At 26.8% G+C, this 18,331-nt stretch overlaps 1 protein-coding gene and 1 long non-coding RNA gene across 5 annotated transcripts; both read right to left on the reverse strand.

Moving 5' to 3' along the window:
* Positions 1 to 3,422: 3,422 nt before the first annotated feature.
* Positions 3,423 to 12,536, reverse strand: LOC107634209 (uncharacterized). 3 transcript variants are annotated; one of them, XM_088508915.1, is made up of 9 exons: positions 12,371 to 12,536; positions 11,626 to 11,700; positions 9,409 to 9,486; positions 9,270 to 9,329; positions 8,635 to 8,792; positions 7,446 to 7,515; positions 6,949 to 7,134; positions 6,315 to 6,358; positions 5,819 to 6,023 (listed from the first exon to the last, which is right to left on the reverse strand). In XM_088508915.1, the coding sequence occupies exons 1-5, from the start codon at positions 12,534 to 12,536 to the stop codon at positions 8,698 to 8,700; spliced, it is 474 nt and encodes a 157-aa protein (XP_088365041.1). In that variant the 3' UTR covers positions 5,819 to 6,023; positions 6,315 to 6,358; positions 6,949 to 7,134; positions 7,446 to 7,515; positions 8,635 to 8,697. The 3 variants fall into 3 exon arrangements, 1 of the variants encoding a protein (XP_088365041.1); XR_002358891.2 differs by lacking the exons at positions 9,270 to 9,329; positions 9,409 to 9,486; positions 11,626 to 11,700; positions 12,371 to 12,536 and adding exons at positions 3,423 to 3,581; positions 4,621 to 4,710; positions 5,153 to 5,215 and having other exon boundaries at positions 8,635 to 9,134; XR_002358883.2 differs by lacking the exons at positions 9,270 to 9,329; positions 9,409 to 9,486; positions 11,626 to 11,700; positions 12,371 to 12,536 and adding exons at positions 3,423 to 3,581; positions 4,621 to 4,710; positions 5,153 to 5,215 and having other exon boundaries at positions 6,279 to 6,358; positions 8,635 to 9,134.
* Positions 12,537 to 14,719: 2,183 nt separating this feature from the next.
* Positions 14,720 to 16,844, reverse strand: LOC148569903 (uncharacterized). Of its 2 annotated transcripts, none has more exons than XR_015907385.1 (5): positions 16,806 to 16,843; positions 16,592 to 16,642; positions 16,257 to 16,328; positions 15,975 to 16,043; positions 14,720 to 15,036 (listed from the first exon to the last, which is right to left on the reverse strand). It is a non-coding gene; the product is annotated as an uncharacterized LOC148569903 (long non-coding RNA). The 2 variants fall into 2 exon arrangements; XR_015907386.1 differs by lacking the exon at positions 14,720 to 15,036 and adding an exon at positions 15,501 to 15,653 and having other exon boundaries at positions 16,806 to 16,844.
* Between the last annotated feature and the right edge of the window lie 1,487 nt (positions 16,845 to 18,331).

Raw genomic sequence — 18,331 nt, forward strand, 5'->3', positions numbered from 1 at the left:
GTGAAAACTCGTCAAATTTAAAATATACAAATATACCGTAATATTGTATATTGCCAATTTTTCCATCAAAGGAGGACGCTGATATCACTCCCGGGATCTTTCGATGGTGAATGCTATGGTGCCTAAGACATGGTGCCTAACTTATTAAAAAAAAGTAAAGAAATAATATTTAATAAATTTTAAATATTTTACTTTTATTTTATACATTTTATTGTTTACTTATAAAAGTAAGTTAGGCAATGTAGGCACCACAATAAAAGACACCATAGAATTTACCTCTTTGGATACCAGTGCACGTCAAAATCCCAGTTGGTTCCAGCTGGCAATTCACAGGCAATCTGTGCCCAACCCCAACCAAAACAAAAGTGCCACTACCAAAGAAAATTCTCCAACTGAAAAGGTTAACCCAAGAGGGTAATTTTGAAATTAATCAAACAGAATATTTATGGGGAAAAAAAAAGGCAAACACCAGTACACCACCTCTCCCGAAATTGTGTCCCAGCATATGGTCCGGCTATCTTTGCCACAGGTTATCAAATAAGAGCTATCAGTGGGACACCATGACATTGCAATAACACCTAATATAGGAAATTCAGGCAACATAATCAAGTCAGCTACGCTTATACCAGTAATGGCGATTTCTAATAGAAGTAAGCAAGTTTTCAAGCATTTATATCAAATATCACAAATTATAATAAAAAAGCCTAACACACCACGCTAATATTAAAGACCTATTTAAATAAATTCTAAATTAAATAAACATATTTTATTTTAAAAAAAAAGAGTATTTTTTTTACTCAAAAAACAATCCAAATTAGCATTAAAATTGATCAAAGATAAAATATATAATACAATTTAAAAATGTAAATACCATCTAAATTATATAAATTAATAAATAAAATGTTTAATTTATTTATTTATAAAATATCCTATTTTTTTGTCCTACAATCATAGTTATATTGAATTATCACTATTTACGGAATAAAGTTATTATTTATTTATTGTGCTAATTACATTTATCTTTTCTTTATCAATAAATGCGGTGACAGTTTGTCTTCATTTTAACGTTGTAAGATGCCATTTGAAATCATAAGGAAAAAAATAACAAAAGAAAGCACATTAAATGACGTAGATAAACATATACGTATAACAATCAAAACGTGAATTAGACCGTCATCAAACTTCTCACCCAGATAATCCGCCACCGCTTGTATTATATTGGTCAAATTTTAAATTTAGCAGTTATCATACATATTACATAGACTGACTCAACCACTATTTAATAAATTGATTACTTTGCTTCTTTATTAACAAAAAATTCTTTACGGAGAGATTATATCCTTATCCCTTCTCTATCTATAAATGCGTGAGTTTGGATTCAATTTAGTAGAGTTGCAAGATGCCTTGCAAAATCACAATGAATTAAAAAAAACACACAAAGGAAAGCAAATAAAGTGAATATAGAAATAGGTATAACAACATTCAATAATAGTCTATTCTGGAGCCTCTCACCAAAATGGTCACCCACTTATATTGATTAAATCTAAAGTTTGACAGATATCAACATGGAAAAACTTAATTACTATCTCATAACCTGATTTTATTTTCATGTTTCCAAGTGTGCATCTATTTTAATATTTAGAATACCAAAAAATACTCCGTTTTTATTTTTTATTTGATTATTTTTTAATATTTTATTTATGTAAATGCTCATTTTTTATTTTTTTTATAAAATTTTATTTTATTTTATTTTATTTTTATTCTTATTCTGTATTATAATTTTATTAATCCTACTATAAAGAATGAATTAAATAAAATTAACATAAAAATAATATTAAAATTATAAATAATAAAAAATTATAATTAAAAGAAGACTAAAAAATACTAAGAGTACTATAAAAAAATATTAAAATTTATTTAAATATTTAAAATAAAATAATTATTTAAATTTATATTCTTTTCAAGAATTTTTTATCTAAAAATAATTTTAAATAGTATATTCAAATAACGTTTAATTTATTATAATTTATTTTAATATAAAAATTGTCAAATATAAATTTCTCTAGCACTAATTTGCTTTTAATAAAAATCAAATTTGTAAAATCCATTTTATACAAATTTTCATTTATAAACTTTTAATTCAAACACATATTAAGCTATTTCTTTTAAATTACTAATAAATTAAAAAAATAAATGTTTTATGATTAAATGTATTGCTCAATCTCATTAGTATTTTAAAAATTATATATAGATACAAAATTTAATAATAAAGGTACATATAAAGATGTAGAACAATGATATATTTATATCATCGAACTTGATTCATATCTATTATAATGAAATTAAATTTATATTTATAATCATAATTTTAGTGGATGATAATTAAAAAAGACATAAAATAATCTAAATCTATCTATTTCTCTAGAATTACAAATATATATTACCGGAAAAATTATTTATATGATAGACCTATTTAATTTTTTTAGATCTTATTTGTTACATCATATAATAATACAAGTTACTACATGTTCTTATCCTGACTCATCACTAAGACCCAGGTCCAATATTAAGATATATAATATGTTAATTATATATTGTAAATTTAAATATTAAAAACAGAATATGTCCCCTACGAATCGTTTCGCTTCCAAATAAAAAATATATATATATATATAATTTAATAATTAAGTATTATACTAAAATTTGACCAATATCTAAAAAATTAACCGAATTCTAAATGTTACTACCACATATAATTAATTTCTTTTTATTTAACAATTAGTCAACAATGAGAAAGAGGGAGAGGTATAGGAAAATATAATATAAACTGTTGCTGGAAAAAAGAAACAATAATTTGCAAAAAAGAAGATATTAGCTAGTTATTGAAAAAAAAAATAATTTCATAATTTTATACTAGTTCATCCTCTACTAGTTCATGAATCATTTAAGGGAATTATCTGTGATATTACATGTGCAACACAAGTTAAAACCAATGGTTTTTTCTGACTCGTTGACAATAGTAATTTAAATATGAGTTTGTTTAATCCAAGAGTTTCTGAACTTTTGGGACTTTTGGTCTATAATACTTTTTAGTAGTACCTATAAATATTAAAAAATAATCACATGTTAAGAAAGCAAATGGATGCGCCAAAAGGAAAAAAGAATTACTCATATGAGTTTTTTGTATTGCTAACCCAATAAATTAGACTCGAGTATATGAGAAATTAAGGAAGCTTTATAACTCCAAAAAAAAGGGAGGAAAAAGCAAAAAGAGATGTGAGCACCAAAGTTTCTGGCTCATCAATTCCAATCTTCGCTTCAAAACCTTTTTGCTTCTTTTGCTTTGAATACTCAACAGAAGATATAAAACTCTCACAAAATATATTACTCTAACATAAAAAAATACAAAGTTTATTGATCGATCTTAAAGCATAGAAGAAAACTGCCAATTAAATTTTGTGCAATTATGCTAATATAGTTTCAATTAGACTCTTATAAAAACACACAAAGAAGCATATTCTGGCACCTTTTTCTTTTACACATTTGTCAATCATCTCCTTCACCATTGCCCGTTGTTTTTCCTATAAAGAATTAGAGTGACTTAAAATTTTAGTTGCAGGTCAATCAAAATCTTAGATGTTCAATGTTTAAGAAATGAGATAAAACATGAAAATAGTAAAAAAATCAACAATATAGTTAATAAAAGACAAACATGATAGGCTATCTAACAACAAAATATTAAAAACAAATTTTAATTATTGGTCAATCACAACGTTAGATGCTCAATATTTAAGAACAGGAGAGTTTATCCAAAAAGAGAACACCAGCTTCTTATTACATATATTAAAAAACTCAAACTATACTTTACAATATTATTATTTTATTAATATGTTCAACATAGCATCCATGACATTATTACATACACAAATATATAGCAAGCAATTAATTAACACCATAGGCTTAAATACTCTCCAAACTCTCAACAACTAAGACACGTATCCAATAGTGCATACTGCATAGTGAACAATTGACAAATAGAAATACACATAAATATGTACCAATAGTTTATCAATGAATAAGAAACTAAAACAGAAGCCTAAGGAGATGGTAAATGCTATCAAGTCATCCAAGTTACTATAAGAAAAATATTATTCGTATTTGTATGTATGCAATATATATAGTACTTGACAGGGATATAAAATATTAAGCCACTAATTAATTTGAGGCACTAAGAAGATTGACATTTAAAAAGGAAAAAAATCCAATAAATGTCATGAACTACAATTTTTCACCAATGTAAATTAAGATGACTCAAAAATCAAATTACATAACTTATGGCTAATGAGTTATAACTCAAATGGCATAGTTTTTCCATACTCATTTAAAAGGTCATGGGTTCAAATATCCCTACCTTTAATAAAAAAAAATAAAAAATAAAAATAAAAAAATTACACGGCCTATGATCCAACAACAAATTAAAACTAGGTAGCTAGAAACTAACTATAGTTACTAATTACTAATAATAATAAGAAAAAATAAAATAACACAATGCAAGGAACATGCCTTTAATCCACGCAATTTTCATGTTTACAAAAATGGTTTAGTATTCAATTTTCATACCTTTAATACACGCAATGCACCAAATTTTTGAATTGTGATGAGATAATTTGACCAATAGATGAACCTTGGCTTGCTTCCATATCCTCACAGCTGAAACATTTCAGTTTTGGAGATGAAATCAAATCTAAGACATTGAGGTGAAATTGAAAATTATGAACTTTGAGAATAACTCAAACTTTTGATAATCTTATCTTATATTATATTGTGTTAGAGATATAATCATTAATGTTGCCTTCTCCCATTAGCTTAAACTTTTGGGATGAGTGGTTTCATAACATGGTATCAGAGCTCTATGTCCGAAAGGTCAAGAGTTCGATCTTTGGTGAACCCCAAAAGTGGCATAAGGCAAATAAAAGAGAAAAGAAAGCCTATGCAAAATCAAACAAACCCAAAAGAGGCTCTTGTTTGAGGGGGAGTGTTAGAGATATAACCATTAATGTTGCCTTCTCCCATTAGCTTAAGCTTTTGGGATGAGTGGTTTCATAACATATTGCACTAAATTGTTAATAATAGATGAAATTACCAAGCTAACCTCTTCTTTCAAAGAAATCATGGACAATCCCAATATGAAAAGATTGTTTTCGGCCTGTTTTTTCTGAAATCAAACACATAAAAACACAGAATTAGTCTCTATTTCAAGACTTATTCTTACCAATGCAGTTCACGTATAAATCATCTATACTGACTGGAACTTTCTCATAGTGCATTAGTCAAAGAGTTTTTTTTGCCAAAACAAAAAACAAAAACATCAAGATCAGACCAAGGCAACAACAAACACCAAAACTGTAGTAGACAAACAAAACAAAACAAAAAAACCAAAACTATAACTACTAAAATATAGGTATAGTAAATATCAAAGTTATCCAAAAACTTCACACTTGCAGTTCCTTCCCCCGTGGAATCTCAATTAACAATCTCTACCTTCCATTCATTTGTTGCTCATTTGAATCACCACTATGTACCACTCTATACTCCTTTTTTTTTTTACTGAAGATTCGATTGTTTCACTCCCGCTATGTACACCAAATTACTACATAAAACAATGACATGCACACTTCCCTTTTATCCTTATGAATCCTCCAACCGACCCAAGATGCAAAGCAACTAAATGCTTCCCCGGCTATACCCAGTGCATAGTCCATTATGATCACATAATATATATGGAAGTATAGGAAATAATAAGACAGAAAAGTGATACCTTTTAGCTGTTGCACCATCTTTAAGTGCGCTTTCTTCTTTTTTTCAATATTAAAAGTTCAGCCTCGTCCTTAGCCAGAGCAGATTTCTCTCATTCAAGTTCTTTCTTCCAAAGCTTGACACCTTCTTGATATCTGGCAATCTTCTTTTTCAGGTATTTGGGTATGTGACTTTGCTATCCTTTTCATCAGTTCCATCACAGCAGTCTATACATTATGTCAGCAGAGTAAAAACAAAAATTACTTCCTTCAAAAGCAGAGGCCACCAATTTATCAAAAGTCAATAATTAATAGTTTGATCTTTTTTATGAAGCAGACAGTTATTAGCTAATGTCAAAACAAAAGTAACTGCATCCTAGATAATATGCACTAAAGCTATATACACTAGACTACTCAAACATTCCCACCGAGAATTACAATACACTACTATGAAAGCATTTCCTTTGTATTAATTACTTTTACCCTGCAATTTTATGTGATAACAGGAAACTTCCGAACCTGTTGGTGCCTCTTTTGAGCACTGCAATCACGGCTAAGCAAAGCTGTAACATTCTCATATTGATCAGAATGAGAAAAGTTTAAAAAAAGTATACAACAACAATCTAAAGACATATATATAGGAAAGCCATAAAAATAAGATAAAATATTCAATTTATACAAATTCTAAAAACAAAGATAAAAGGAAAGGATGTATGGTATAGTTAAAACACCATGTTGAATTAACTGTTACATTTGATGGGATTCAACTATTATTTTTAATCCTACAGGGTCAAGCAAAAGAAATTAGAATTCTAAAAGCTGCATTTCCCAAAACCTGTTTCTCATCTGTTCTTAGTAAAGAACCCAAATGAAAATCTTTAGTTTAGAAAGGATGATTTTTTTTGAAGCAGCAGTGTTATTATGAACTCATATACTAATTCTTCTTCACACAAACAAAAGCATACTGCATCAGTGCATATGAAAGAACCTATCTCCGTAGCACCTTGAGTACTTACTGTTAAAAGTTCATATATATACACACTAAATCAATCCTTTTCCATCGTACACATAAATAGATAAATACTATTGGAATAAGTTATTTTTGAAATTTACTAAAAACTTAAATACAATAATAAAAGAAGTAAGGAAATACCTAACATTATAAAACCTCTTTCCTCAAGGATTTTTCAGCCCTTTTCAAAACTGACAACTTCCTGCTTTAGCTTTAGTTGTCAAAGCAGCAGCATTCTTATTCTCCTCTAAGAACATCATAACAATCCTTGCCAAGACTCAGGAGATGCTTTTGGTGCTGGAACACTCTCTCCTCCACTTATACTCTCTGCCAAACTTAATTATCAAATCAACTATGCTATTTGGATTAAATCAAGATCATTCTCTTTCTCAATTTCATTTTCTTTTCCACTATAAAAAAAATACAAACTTCTTTCAAAAGTTATCATCTTTTTTAACTATAGTTGCCAACTATTTATTTTTCAGTGATCTATAGTTGAGAAAGCCAAAAAGGTATGCCACTAAAACAAAAAAGCACTGATCTTTTAGTAGAAATTTGGATGCTAACCAATGAAGTACTTCTTCATAATTGACAGATTCATCAATTGAAATGTTTGAAAAAAAATTTCCCCCTCTTACCTGCTAATTCTTGAAGGCACATTCATTTGTAACAAATCACCACTGGTATGTTTCTAAGAGATGAAGATTCCTGCAAAAATCAGAAGAAAAAAAAAAGAAAAAGAGAAGCGGATTAAATATAAACACATAATTTTTAGAAAATAATTCAACTTTGGAGATCTATTAAAAGGAAATAAATTTTTACTCCTCTCTAGATGTTCTGCCCATATACCATCAAAAGTGTTAGATATTTTTTATTCTTATAACATCTCCAGTAGATATAGCAAATTATGCAGTTATGAAATTTTGTTCACCTCAATAATAAGCTTCATAGTTCATAATAAGGAGCAATCAAGGGCTTTCCGATTTGATCAAGTAATGACATCAAAAGTGATTAAAAGTAAGAAATGTCTAAAACTAACCAAACGCTATACCCCAAAGCAAAAATCAATATTTGAAGTGGAACAACTGCACATGTGACTTGATTCTTGAATTGGAGAAAGTTCCTTTTGCAATATCAAAAGTGTACCAATAGCATGCTTTAAGATAAGAGATCAATTTGATTCACAATAAATCATTGAAAATATTGTTCCTAATGCTAGCAATATGTGTTCCGTAGACTTCTATATATTCTGGATTTATGTTCATACTTGGTTGATTGATAACTCTTCACAGCACTTAATTTATCAGTTACTGAGGGTGGAAACTGGAAACCAATTTTTTAGTGTTTCTCTAATTCCATTCTTATATTCTGGATTTATGTTGTTCATTCGTGGGGTTTTCCTCTATACTATAATGGTAGTTACTTTAAGCTCGTTCTCTATGTTTTAAGAGTTGAAGTTCCTGAAACTAAGTTGTAGGAGATTATTCAAATTACTTAAAGCACTAATTTGAAACAGCAAGAGTTATAGCTGTGTTCATATAAGAGGTACCTGATAAAATTCAAAATGTTATTATCAAATAATTGTTTGAGCCTCACAAAAATTCACAGAAAACAAAAAGTACCTGATCAAATTCAAAAGGTTATTATGCAGTTATTATTATGATACTTATGAATTGATGATAAGTTGCATTTATATTATTTCATCTAATGGCCAATCTCAGATGAGTAGAAATAAGCTAATCAAGCATACCAAATAATGAGTAGTCTACGATGAGTGCAAATCAAAGTAATATAACATCAATTTTTGACGTAAATGAAGGCACTAACCTTGGTCTCATACTCAACGCTTGCCTCGGAGAGTAAATCAGCTCTAGTTTCTCCATCCTTGGCTTAGCATTCATTAGAGACACTTACTTTGTGCCCTTCAACTCTGCTCAATTTGCCACCTTCAACCATTCTGCTCAATTTGCCCACTCTGCATTTGCCTACGTTAATGTGCCAAACTCTAAGGCTCGCGCCTTAATCTTAGTTTGTAGAATTAAACTTCAAAATCATCAAAATCACTTAATTCACATATGCAGTTTAAATATTACAATAAGAGACTTTAAAGCCTCTAAATACTAAATAGATATCCTTTTATTCTGCAAAGCCTCTTAAGAAATTCAAACATATACACATTAAAACCAAATAAAGTAACACCTCATTTAAATCCCTAAAGAAGCCGCCTTAAATTATTTAAAATTCTCATTAGTTATTTCTTTAATTCTAAAGCCACTTCATTTGTTTAAAAGAAAAAAAAAATTATGATAGATTAACCAATATTTTAGAATTCCAGACAAATTCTGACCAAATGAAGAGCCAATTTAAAATATTAAAAACTGATCAGCTATACTAATTTTAAATTTCTTGTAATTCAAGAAACTGCTGGAGTTAAACCATAAATAACAAAGACTTCAACTAACCATTTCTTAGCTCAGAGAATTGCCTCTCCAGATTGCATTTCTCGTTCAACATCTGCAGCTCTTGCATCCAAATAAATTCATTTAATTTCATGGAGTTAAAAAAATTTAGATACATCTTTCATACCTGTATATTCCATACCTTCATACAGGCAACAGCAACCTGTTCCCAAAGGGAGAAGATCTCCTCCTCCTGAGCCCTGGCTCGGGCATGAAGTCCCTGCAAAAAGAGAGTTAAGTATAGTAAAGTATTGTGTAGCATCTTCTAGCAAACTTTTAAAACTGAGTATCATAGGAAAAAAACATATATATATCACATTTCATTACCATAATGTCAAGGTCCTGCACATTATTGAGTGCATCATTGCTTTGGAATTTCTGTGAGTCTAGAATACTGTTTCAAAATTGTGCCTATAATGCATGCACCAAAAAACTTATAAAAAGCTTAAACATTCAATTCATTCAAGACACAAAATAAAAAGCTTTGCCAATTTAATTAATAAAATTTTATTCTTAAAAAAATAGATTATATTAAAAATTTTATTTCCATGTTTTCAAAATGTCTATACAAATTAGTTAGAAAATAAAAGATTTGACAACAATATTTAAAAAATGAAAGAGTTGACATAGTTAGAAAACTAAAAAAAATAATGGTAAAAAAGAAAAAAAATCAATGCATTAAAGGTTAGTTTGTATTAATTTTTGAAGAAGTGCTTATTTTTTTTTTTTATAAAAAATTAAGTATTAAAAATATTTTTATTTATATTTTTTAAAAGTAAAGTATTGTTAATTTTTAGAAAAAGTAAATAATTTTTTTAAAAAAATAAATTTTTAAGACATATTTAAATAAATTTTAAATTAAATAAACTTATTTTATTTTTTAAAAAAAATATTTTTTTATTCAAAAAACAATCCAAATTAACATTAAAATTGATCAAAGATAAAATATATATATATATATATATATATATATATATTTTTTTTTTTTTTTTTTACCAAAGATAGAAGACTCGAACTCGCAACCTCTTAATTGAATAGAGTATGGGAAGATTATGCCATTTGAGCTATAACTCATTGGCGATCAAAGATAAAATATATAATACAATTTAAAAATGTAAATACCATCTAAATTATATAAATTAATAAATAAAATATTTAATTTATTTATTCATAAAAGATCCTATTTTTGTGTCCTATAATCATAGTTATATTGAATTCTCACTATCTACCGAATAAAGTTATTATTTCTTTAGTATGCGAATTACATCGTTATCTTTTCTTTATCAATGCGGTGACAGTTTGTCTTCATTTTAACAAATAAAATAGCATAGATAAACATATGCGTATAACAATGAAAACGTGAGTTAGACCATCACCGAACTTCTCACCTAGATAGTCCCCCACCGCTTGTATTATTATATTGGTCAAATTCTAAATTTGGCAGTTATCGTACATATTACATAGATTGACTTAACGACTATGGGTGTGTTTGTGAAACACGTTAGAGAAGATAAAAGTAGATTGAAGTGCTTTGAACTCTATTCTTTGATGTTTGGCAATTTTTTTTTCTGAACGTTAATAATTTTGCATCCCAAAAGCTCGTTCACTAGAAGTAAAAAATTATAGTTTCTGCTTTTCAAACTATCCAGAATAGTATGAAAAAAATCAAACTTATAAATATGAAAAAATCTCAAAAAGATTCCAACAAACTTATAAATATCAAACTACCCATTTTCATTTTTTGTGAACCCCTCCAAAAAATGGAGCATATCATACATCTTGAATATTCTCAATTTCTATTATTCTCTAACAAAATCATCTTAAACCTGTTAAATTTAGCTCTTGTATTCCAGCATGGATAGGCTTACTTGAATTACTTTAGGAAAGTAACACGATGAAATAATGTAAATATAAATGTTAATTATCTGCAACTACATCCTGCTTTTCTGAAAAATAAATTTAATAATTGTTCCACATTAATAAGCCAAACAATTTATAGTTTCTACACATGATTTATGCACATAAAGATACCAAGTAAAAAATCCATCAGATGCAAGCAAATAACTAACCTTCAATTATGTCAGCAGAGTAAAAACAAAAATTACTTCCTTCAAAAGCAGAGGCCACCAATTTATCAAAAGTCAATAATTAATAGTTTGATATTTTTTATGAAGCAGACAGTTATTAGCTAATGTCAAAACAAAAGTAACTGCATCCTAGATAATATGCACTAAAGCTATATACACTAGACTACTCAAACATTCCCACCGAGAATTACAATACACTATTATGAAAGCATTTCCTTTGTATTAATTACTTTTACCCTGCAATTTTATGTGATAACAGGAAACTTCCGTACCTGTTGGTGCCTCCTTTGAGCACTTCCGTACCTGTTGGTGCCTCCTTTGAGCACTGCAATCACGGCTAAGCAAAGCTGTAACATTTCCATAGTGATCAAAATGAGAAAAGTTTAAAAAAAAGTATACAACAACAATCTAAAGACATATATATATAGGAAAGCCATAAAAATAAGATAAAATATTCAATTTATACAAATTCTAAAAACAAAAGATAAAAGAAAAGGATATATGGTATAGTTAAAACACCATGTTGAATTAACTGTTACATTTGATAGGATTCCACTATGATTTTTAATCCTACAGGGTCAAGCAAAAGAAATTAGAATTTTAAAAGTTGCATTTTCCAAAACCTGTTTCTCATATGTTCTTAGTAAAGAACCCAAATGAAAATCTTTAGTTTAGAAAGGATGATTTTTTTTGAAGCAGCAGTGTTATTATGAACTCATATACTAATTCTTCTTCACATAAACAAAAGCATACTGCATTAGTGCATATGAAAGAACCTATCTCCGTAACACTTTGAGTATTTACTGTTAAAAGTTCATATATATACACACTAAATCAATGTTTTTCCATCATATACATAAACAGATAAATACTATTGGAATAAGTTATTTTTTAAATTTACTAAAATCTTAAATACAATAATAAAAGAAGTAAGGAAATACCTAACATTATAAAACCTCTTTCCTCAAAGATTTGTCAGCCCTAACATTATACCTAACATTATAACATCTTTCATACCTGTATATTCCATACCTTCATACAGGCAACAGCAACCTGTTCCCAAAGGGAGAAGATCTCCTCCTCCTGAGCCCTGGCTCGGGCATGAAGTCCCTGCAAAAAGAGAGTTAAGTATAGTAAAGTATTGTGTAGCATCTTCTAGCAAACTTTTAAAACTGAGTATCATAGGAAAAAAACATATATATATCACATTTCATTACCATAATGTCAAGGTCCTGCACATTATTGAGTGCATCATTGCTTTGGAATTTCTGTGAGTCTAGAATACTGTTTCAAAATTGTGCCTATAATGCATGCACCAAAAAACTTATAAAAAGCTTAAACATTCAATTCATTCAAGACACAAAATAAAAAGCTTTGCCAATTTAATTAATAAAATTTTATTCTTAAAAAAAAATAGATTATATTAAAAATTTTATTTCCATGTTTTCAAAATGTCTATACAAATTAGTTAGAAAATAAAAGATTTGACAACAATATTTAAAAAATGAAAGAGTTGACAAGGTTAGAAAACTAAAAAAAATAACGGTAAAAAAGAAAAAAAAATCAATGCATTAAAGGTTAGTTTGTATTAATTTTTGAAGAAGTGCTTATTTTTTTTTATTTTATAAAAAAAGTTTTAATAAAAAAAATTTATTTGTGTCTAGATTGATTTTTTAAAAAAAATTTAAGTATTAAAAATATTTTTATTTATATTTTTTTAAAAGTAAAGTATTGTTAATTTTTAAAAAAAGTAAATAATTTTTTTTAAAAAATACTTTTTTTAAGACATATTTAAATAAATTTTAAATTAAATAAACTTATTTTATTTTTTTAAAAAAATATTTTTTTACTCAAAAAACAATCCAAATTAACATTAAAATTGATCAAAGATAAAATATATAATACAATTTAAAAATATAAATACCATCTAAATTATATAAATTAATAAATAAAATGTTTAATTTATTTATTCATAAAAAATCCTATTTTTGTGTCCTATAATCATAGTTATATTGAATTATCACTATTTACCAAATAAAATTATTATTTTTTTATTGTGTAAATTACATCGTTATCTTTTCTTTATCAATCAATGCGGTGACAGTTTGTCTTCATTTTAACAGATAAAATAGCATAGATAAATATAGGAACATATCAATGAAAACGTGAGTTAGACCGTCACCGAACTTCTCCCCTAGATAGTCCTCCACCGCTTATATTATTATATTGGTTAAATTCTAAATTTGGTGGTTATCGTATATATTACATAAACTGACTTAACGACTATTTAATAAGCTGAGTATTTTATAGAGAAATTATGTCCTTATCCCTTTTTTTATCTATAAATGCTAGAATTTGGATTCAATTTAGTTGAGTTGCAAGATGCCTTGCAAAATCATAATGAATTAAAAAAAAAAAAAAAAACAAAGGAAAGCAGATAAAGTGAACATAGAAATAGGTATAACAATATTACAACATCCAATGACAAGTCTAATCTTGGAGCCTCTCACCAAAATGGTGACCCACTTATATTGGTTAAATATAAAGTTTGACAGATATCATACATAGATAGACTTAATTACTATCTCATAACCTGATTTTATTTTCATGCTTCCAAAGTGTGCATCAGATTTAATATTTAGAACACCAAAAAATACTCTGTTTTTATTTTTTATTTGATTATTTTTTAATATTTTATTTATATAAATGCTCTTTTTATTTTTTTATAAAATTTTATTTTATTTTATTTTATTTTATTTTTATTCTGTATTATAATTTTATTAAAAGAATTAATTAAATAAAATTAATATAATAATATTAAAATTATAAATAATAAAAAATTATAATTAAAAGAGTACTAAAAAATACTAAGAGTATTATAAAAAATATTAAAATTTATTTAAATATTTAAAATAAAATAATTATTTAAATTTATATCCTTTTCAAAAAAATTTTATCTAAAAATAATTTTGAATAATATATTCAAACAACGTTTAATTTATTATAATCTATTTCAATATAAAAATTGTCAAACATAAATCTCTCTAACACCAATTTATTTTTAATAAAAATAAAATTTGTAAAATTCATTTTATACAAATTTTCATTTATAAATTTTTAATTCAAATACATATTAAGCTACTTCTTTTAAATTACTAATAAATTTAAAAAAAATAAAAGTTTTATGATTAAATGTATTACTCAATCTCATTAGTATTTTAAAAAATATATATAGATACAAAATTTAATAATAAAGGTACATATAAAGATGTAGAATAATTATATATTTATATCATCGAACTTGATTCATATTTATTATAATGAAATTAAATTTATATTTATAATCATAATTTTAGTGGATGATAATTAAAAAATAGATAAAATAATCTAAATCCATCTATTTCTCTAGAATTACAAATATATATTAATGTAAAAATTATTTATATGATAGATTTATTTATTTTTTTAGACCTTATTTGTTACATCGTATAAACATTTAAGTTTCTTTTTATCTAAGTTCATTTAAGTAGGTTCATAACATCAATAAAACCCACTCTCATTAAAAGAGCGTGATTATATGCGTATTTTCTTTTTCTCACGCTCATTTACGGATGGAGCTTCTTCTTCTTCTTTTTCTCACGCTGGTTTACGCACGGAGCCTCCTCTTCTTCGCGTTCCTCCTCCTACTCATTTTTTTTCAATTCATTAAGTGAAAATTTCATAAAAAGCAATAATACACACGAAAAGACCCGGGAAGCACAGAACAATATGAAAAAAATCTCAAAAAGATTCCAACAAACTTATAAATATCAAACTACCCATTTTCATTTTTTGTGAACCCCTCCCAAAAAATGGAGCATATCATACATCTTGAATATTCCCAATTTATATTATTCTCTAACAAAATCATCTTAAACCTATTAAATTTAGCTCTTGTATTTGTCCCAGCATGGATAGGGTTACTTGAATTACTTTAGGAAAGTAACACGATGAAATAATGTAAATATGAATGTTAATTATCTGCAACTACATCCTGCTTTTCTGAAAAATAAATTTAATAATTGTTCCACATTAATAAGCCAAACAATTTATAGTTTCTACACATGATTTATGCACATAAAGATACCAAGTAAAAAATCCAACAGATGCAAGCAAATAACTAACCTTCAATTCTATCTATAACGTCTGAAAAGTTATTAAGTATTGCACACCTTCCAAATCAAAAGCACAATTGAAAAAGAAATTAACTGTCTCAGTTTTCCCCTTGAAGGGTAAGAGTCAGGTTTCTATCTTCAACAACCTTGAAAAAATAATAGAGAAGGTTACTACTTACTACCAACCTGAACAAAACCTCAGCATTGAACATTAAATTAAAATTAGAGCAATGCTAGGGGGCAGCAATTTTTGTGATTGGTAGCCATCAAATAGCCATCAATGATGATTTAATGGTGTGAGATTGGTGTGAAATTTCATCCAATGACTCACCTTTCTCTACTGGTTACATGCTGGCCAAAATTCAACAAAACTGTTGGTCCCCTAGACTTTTCCTTAAAATTAACATATAAAATGAAACAAATCAGCTTAAATAAATGAAAATCTGATTTTAGGGAGAAAGAAAAACCTTAACCACCGTCCATCTCTTTCTCAACCTTGGCCTGCATTTCGCAGAAGGCGCTAGCTTTCTTCTTCTCTGCTTCGATGGGAGCATTGGTTAGTAAAGCTAGGTAATTTTTACCAAAATCAAAACTCTTTTACTCTGATTCATTCACAATTTCAAGGAATGCGTCATGTTTCACTATATATATGCCAGTTCAGAGCCTTACAATGAGTGTATTTGGTAGATGTAAACGATTATATAAGATCTTAAAAGAAAAATAGTGAAAATAAATTCACAAAAACTCACCTGAATGTACCTTCTTTGGCATGATGAACACCGTTCAAAATAGAGAAGATAGATATGATGAAGAAGTGCGAACTGTGCAATAAAAAAGTTATTTTTGTTTAGAAAAAACTTTATGTATATATTGGTAGCCAGAGTGAACGTCGCAATATCACATGGCATATATTGAATGTGTCAGGATAGTTCCAGTTTCACTGGGCTCCAAAGGTCACCATGCCCGATTTGGAATATCTTAGTCAGTTTGGGAACATCATTACTTGTATTTGCTCTTATTCTCTTCAACATCAATGGGGACCAAAGTTATCAATCATCAAAAGAAATCAGAGATCGGGTCATACCTGGAGTTTACAGTGATGAATCATTTGAACCGGACGCCTTTTGCGGCGAACCTGATGTTCAACAATAATACATGAGAGCTTATTAATTAATGAAGTTTGAATAATTATAAATCATGGACCTTCCTTGCATATATATATATATATATATATATATATATAGAGGGAAGGAGTGAACAATATATTCAATAGTGAGTTCTATAATTCTGTACATAACTTTTATTCTCATGTAGAAACAGTGTATTTAGTAGCATTGAAAACACTATACAGTTGAAAATAATATGAATATCTGTGCTAGAAAACTTTTTCCTCATCTGCTGAAACAATGTGGCTACATTAGGGGTAGACGCGTGTTTTGTCGCTGCAAAAAATCCTGCTGCATTCGCAGAAGTCGCATAAAGCCATAAACTATCAGATGAGTTATTGGTAAGTGTTGGTAATTAGTAATTGGTAATTCCATGATTAATCTGTTGGGCTTTTTTCTGCTGTCTCAGAAATGTTTTTGGTATATAGTATTGGGGCTTATTTTTTCGGCTTGGTCTATACATTATGTGATCCATACCATATGATAATAAAGTTATGAACTATATATGGAACAGGAAAAAATATGAGATGGACCTAAATAATAATAATAATAATAATAATAATAATAATAATAATAATAATAATAATGAAGTTAAACCAAGCTTTACTTGTAGACAAGAATTCAGGTTCTTAAATTCGTTACTGAGTGAATTTGTTCGGTTTCTTATATGAATGATGATGTTAAAAGGAATTTATGATGGACGGACACGGATACGGAACACGACACGATACGAAACATTTTAATATATAAATTTTAAAATTTTATAAGATACGATGACACATATATATATAAAATATAAAATTTTTTAGATAAATTATAATGATATTTGATATTTTTATTGATATTAAAACATAAGTTTATTTTTTAATTAATTTTAGTGTCCTATTTTAACTATAGAGAATATTTAAAATATTTTTTATTTTAGTAAATAGTAATATACACTATTTTTAAATTTATTTCAAGAATACATGTTGAGAATAAAGTTTGACAGATTGACACGTGATGATATTTAGGTATATCCAAATATGTTCGAATAAATTTTTTTTTATTAAGACACAGACACATACTACCACGTATATTTTAATTTTTTAAATTTAAACTTCTCATTTCTTAAAATAGTACCTTTGTTTAAATTGATTAATTAAAATTACTTATTTTAATATTTATTCTGCAATCTTAGTTTTCAACACTTTCAAAATAAAAAAATATGAAATTTAAAATTATTTGTTTTCAAAGATTTAATGATTTCAAATTCTAAAATTTGAAATTAAAAAAAACTAAAATGTAAAATTATCTATTTTCAAATCTTTAATGATTTCAAAATCTAAAATTCATTTTGCTAGGTTTGTTTTTTTAAATTTTATAATTTTCTACTAATAATACTAAATAAATAACTCTTAAACTTTAAAAGTATGTTTGTTTAATTAAAATTACTCATTTTTAAAATTTATTCTGCAATGTTAATTATCAATATTTTTAAATTCAAAAATTACAAATTATAAATTTTTTATTTTTTAAATTTTTAATAATTTTAAATTTTAAATTTATTTTTCTACCTTTGTTTATTTAAAATTTTTAAATTTTACACTAATAATACTATTATATTTATATTTTAGTTTAAAAAATTGCAAACTAAGATCAACTTTAAAAAATTCTAA

The sequence above is a fragment of the Arachis ipaensis genome, chromosome B3, assembly GCF_059453495.1.
Source record: "Arachis ipaensis isolate K30076 ecotype BB chromosome B3, ASM5945349v1, whole genome shotgun sequence".
Taxonomy (NCBI): domain Eukaryota; kingdom Viridiplantae; phylum Streptophyta; class Magnoliopsida; order Fabales; family Fabaceae; genus Arachis; species Arachis ipaensis.

What these genes read in the sequence shown, in the direction of transcription:
- LOC107634209 (XM_088508915.1), bottom strand. Translation starts at nt 12,536, where the DNA reads ATGATACTCAGTTTTAAAAGTTTGCTAGAAGATGCTACACAATACTTT. An exon ending in CTCAAAGGAGGCACCAACAG is followed by an intron (nt 9,487 to 11,625) that starts GTACGGAAGTTT and finishes CTCTTTTTGCAG; the next exon opens with GGACTTCATGCCCGAGCCAG. An exon ending in TTGCTGTTGCCTGTATGAAG is followed by an intron (nt 9,330 to 9,408) that starts GTATGGAATATA and finishes TTTGGATGCAAG; the next exon opens with AGCTGCAGATGTTGAACGAG.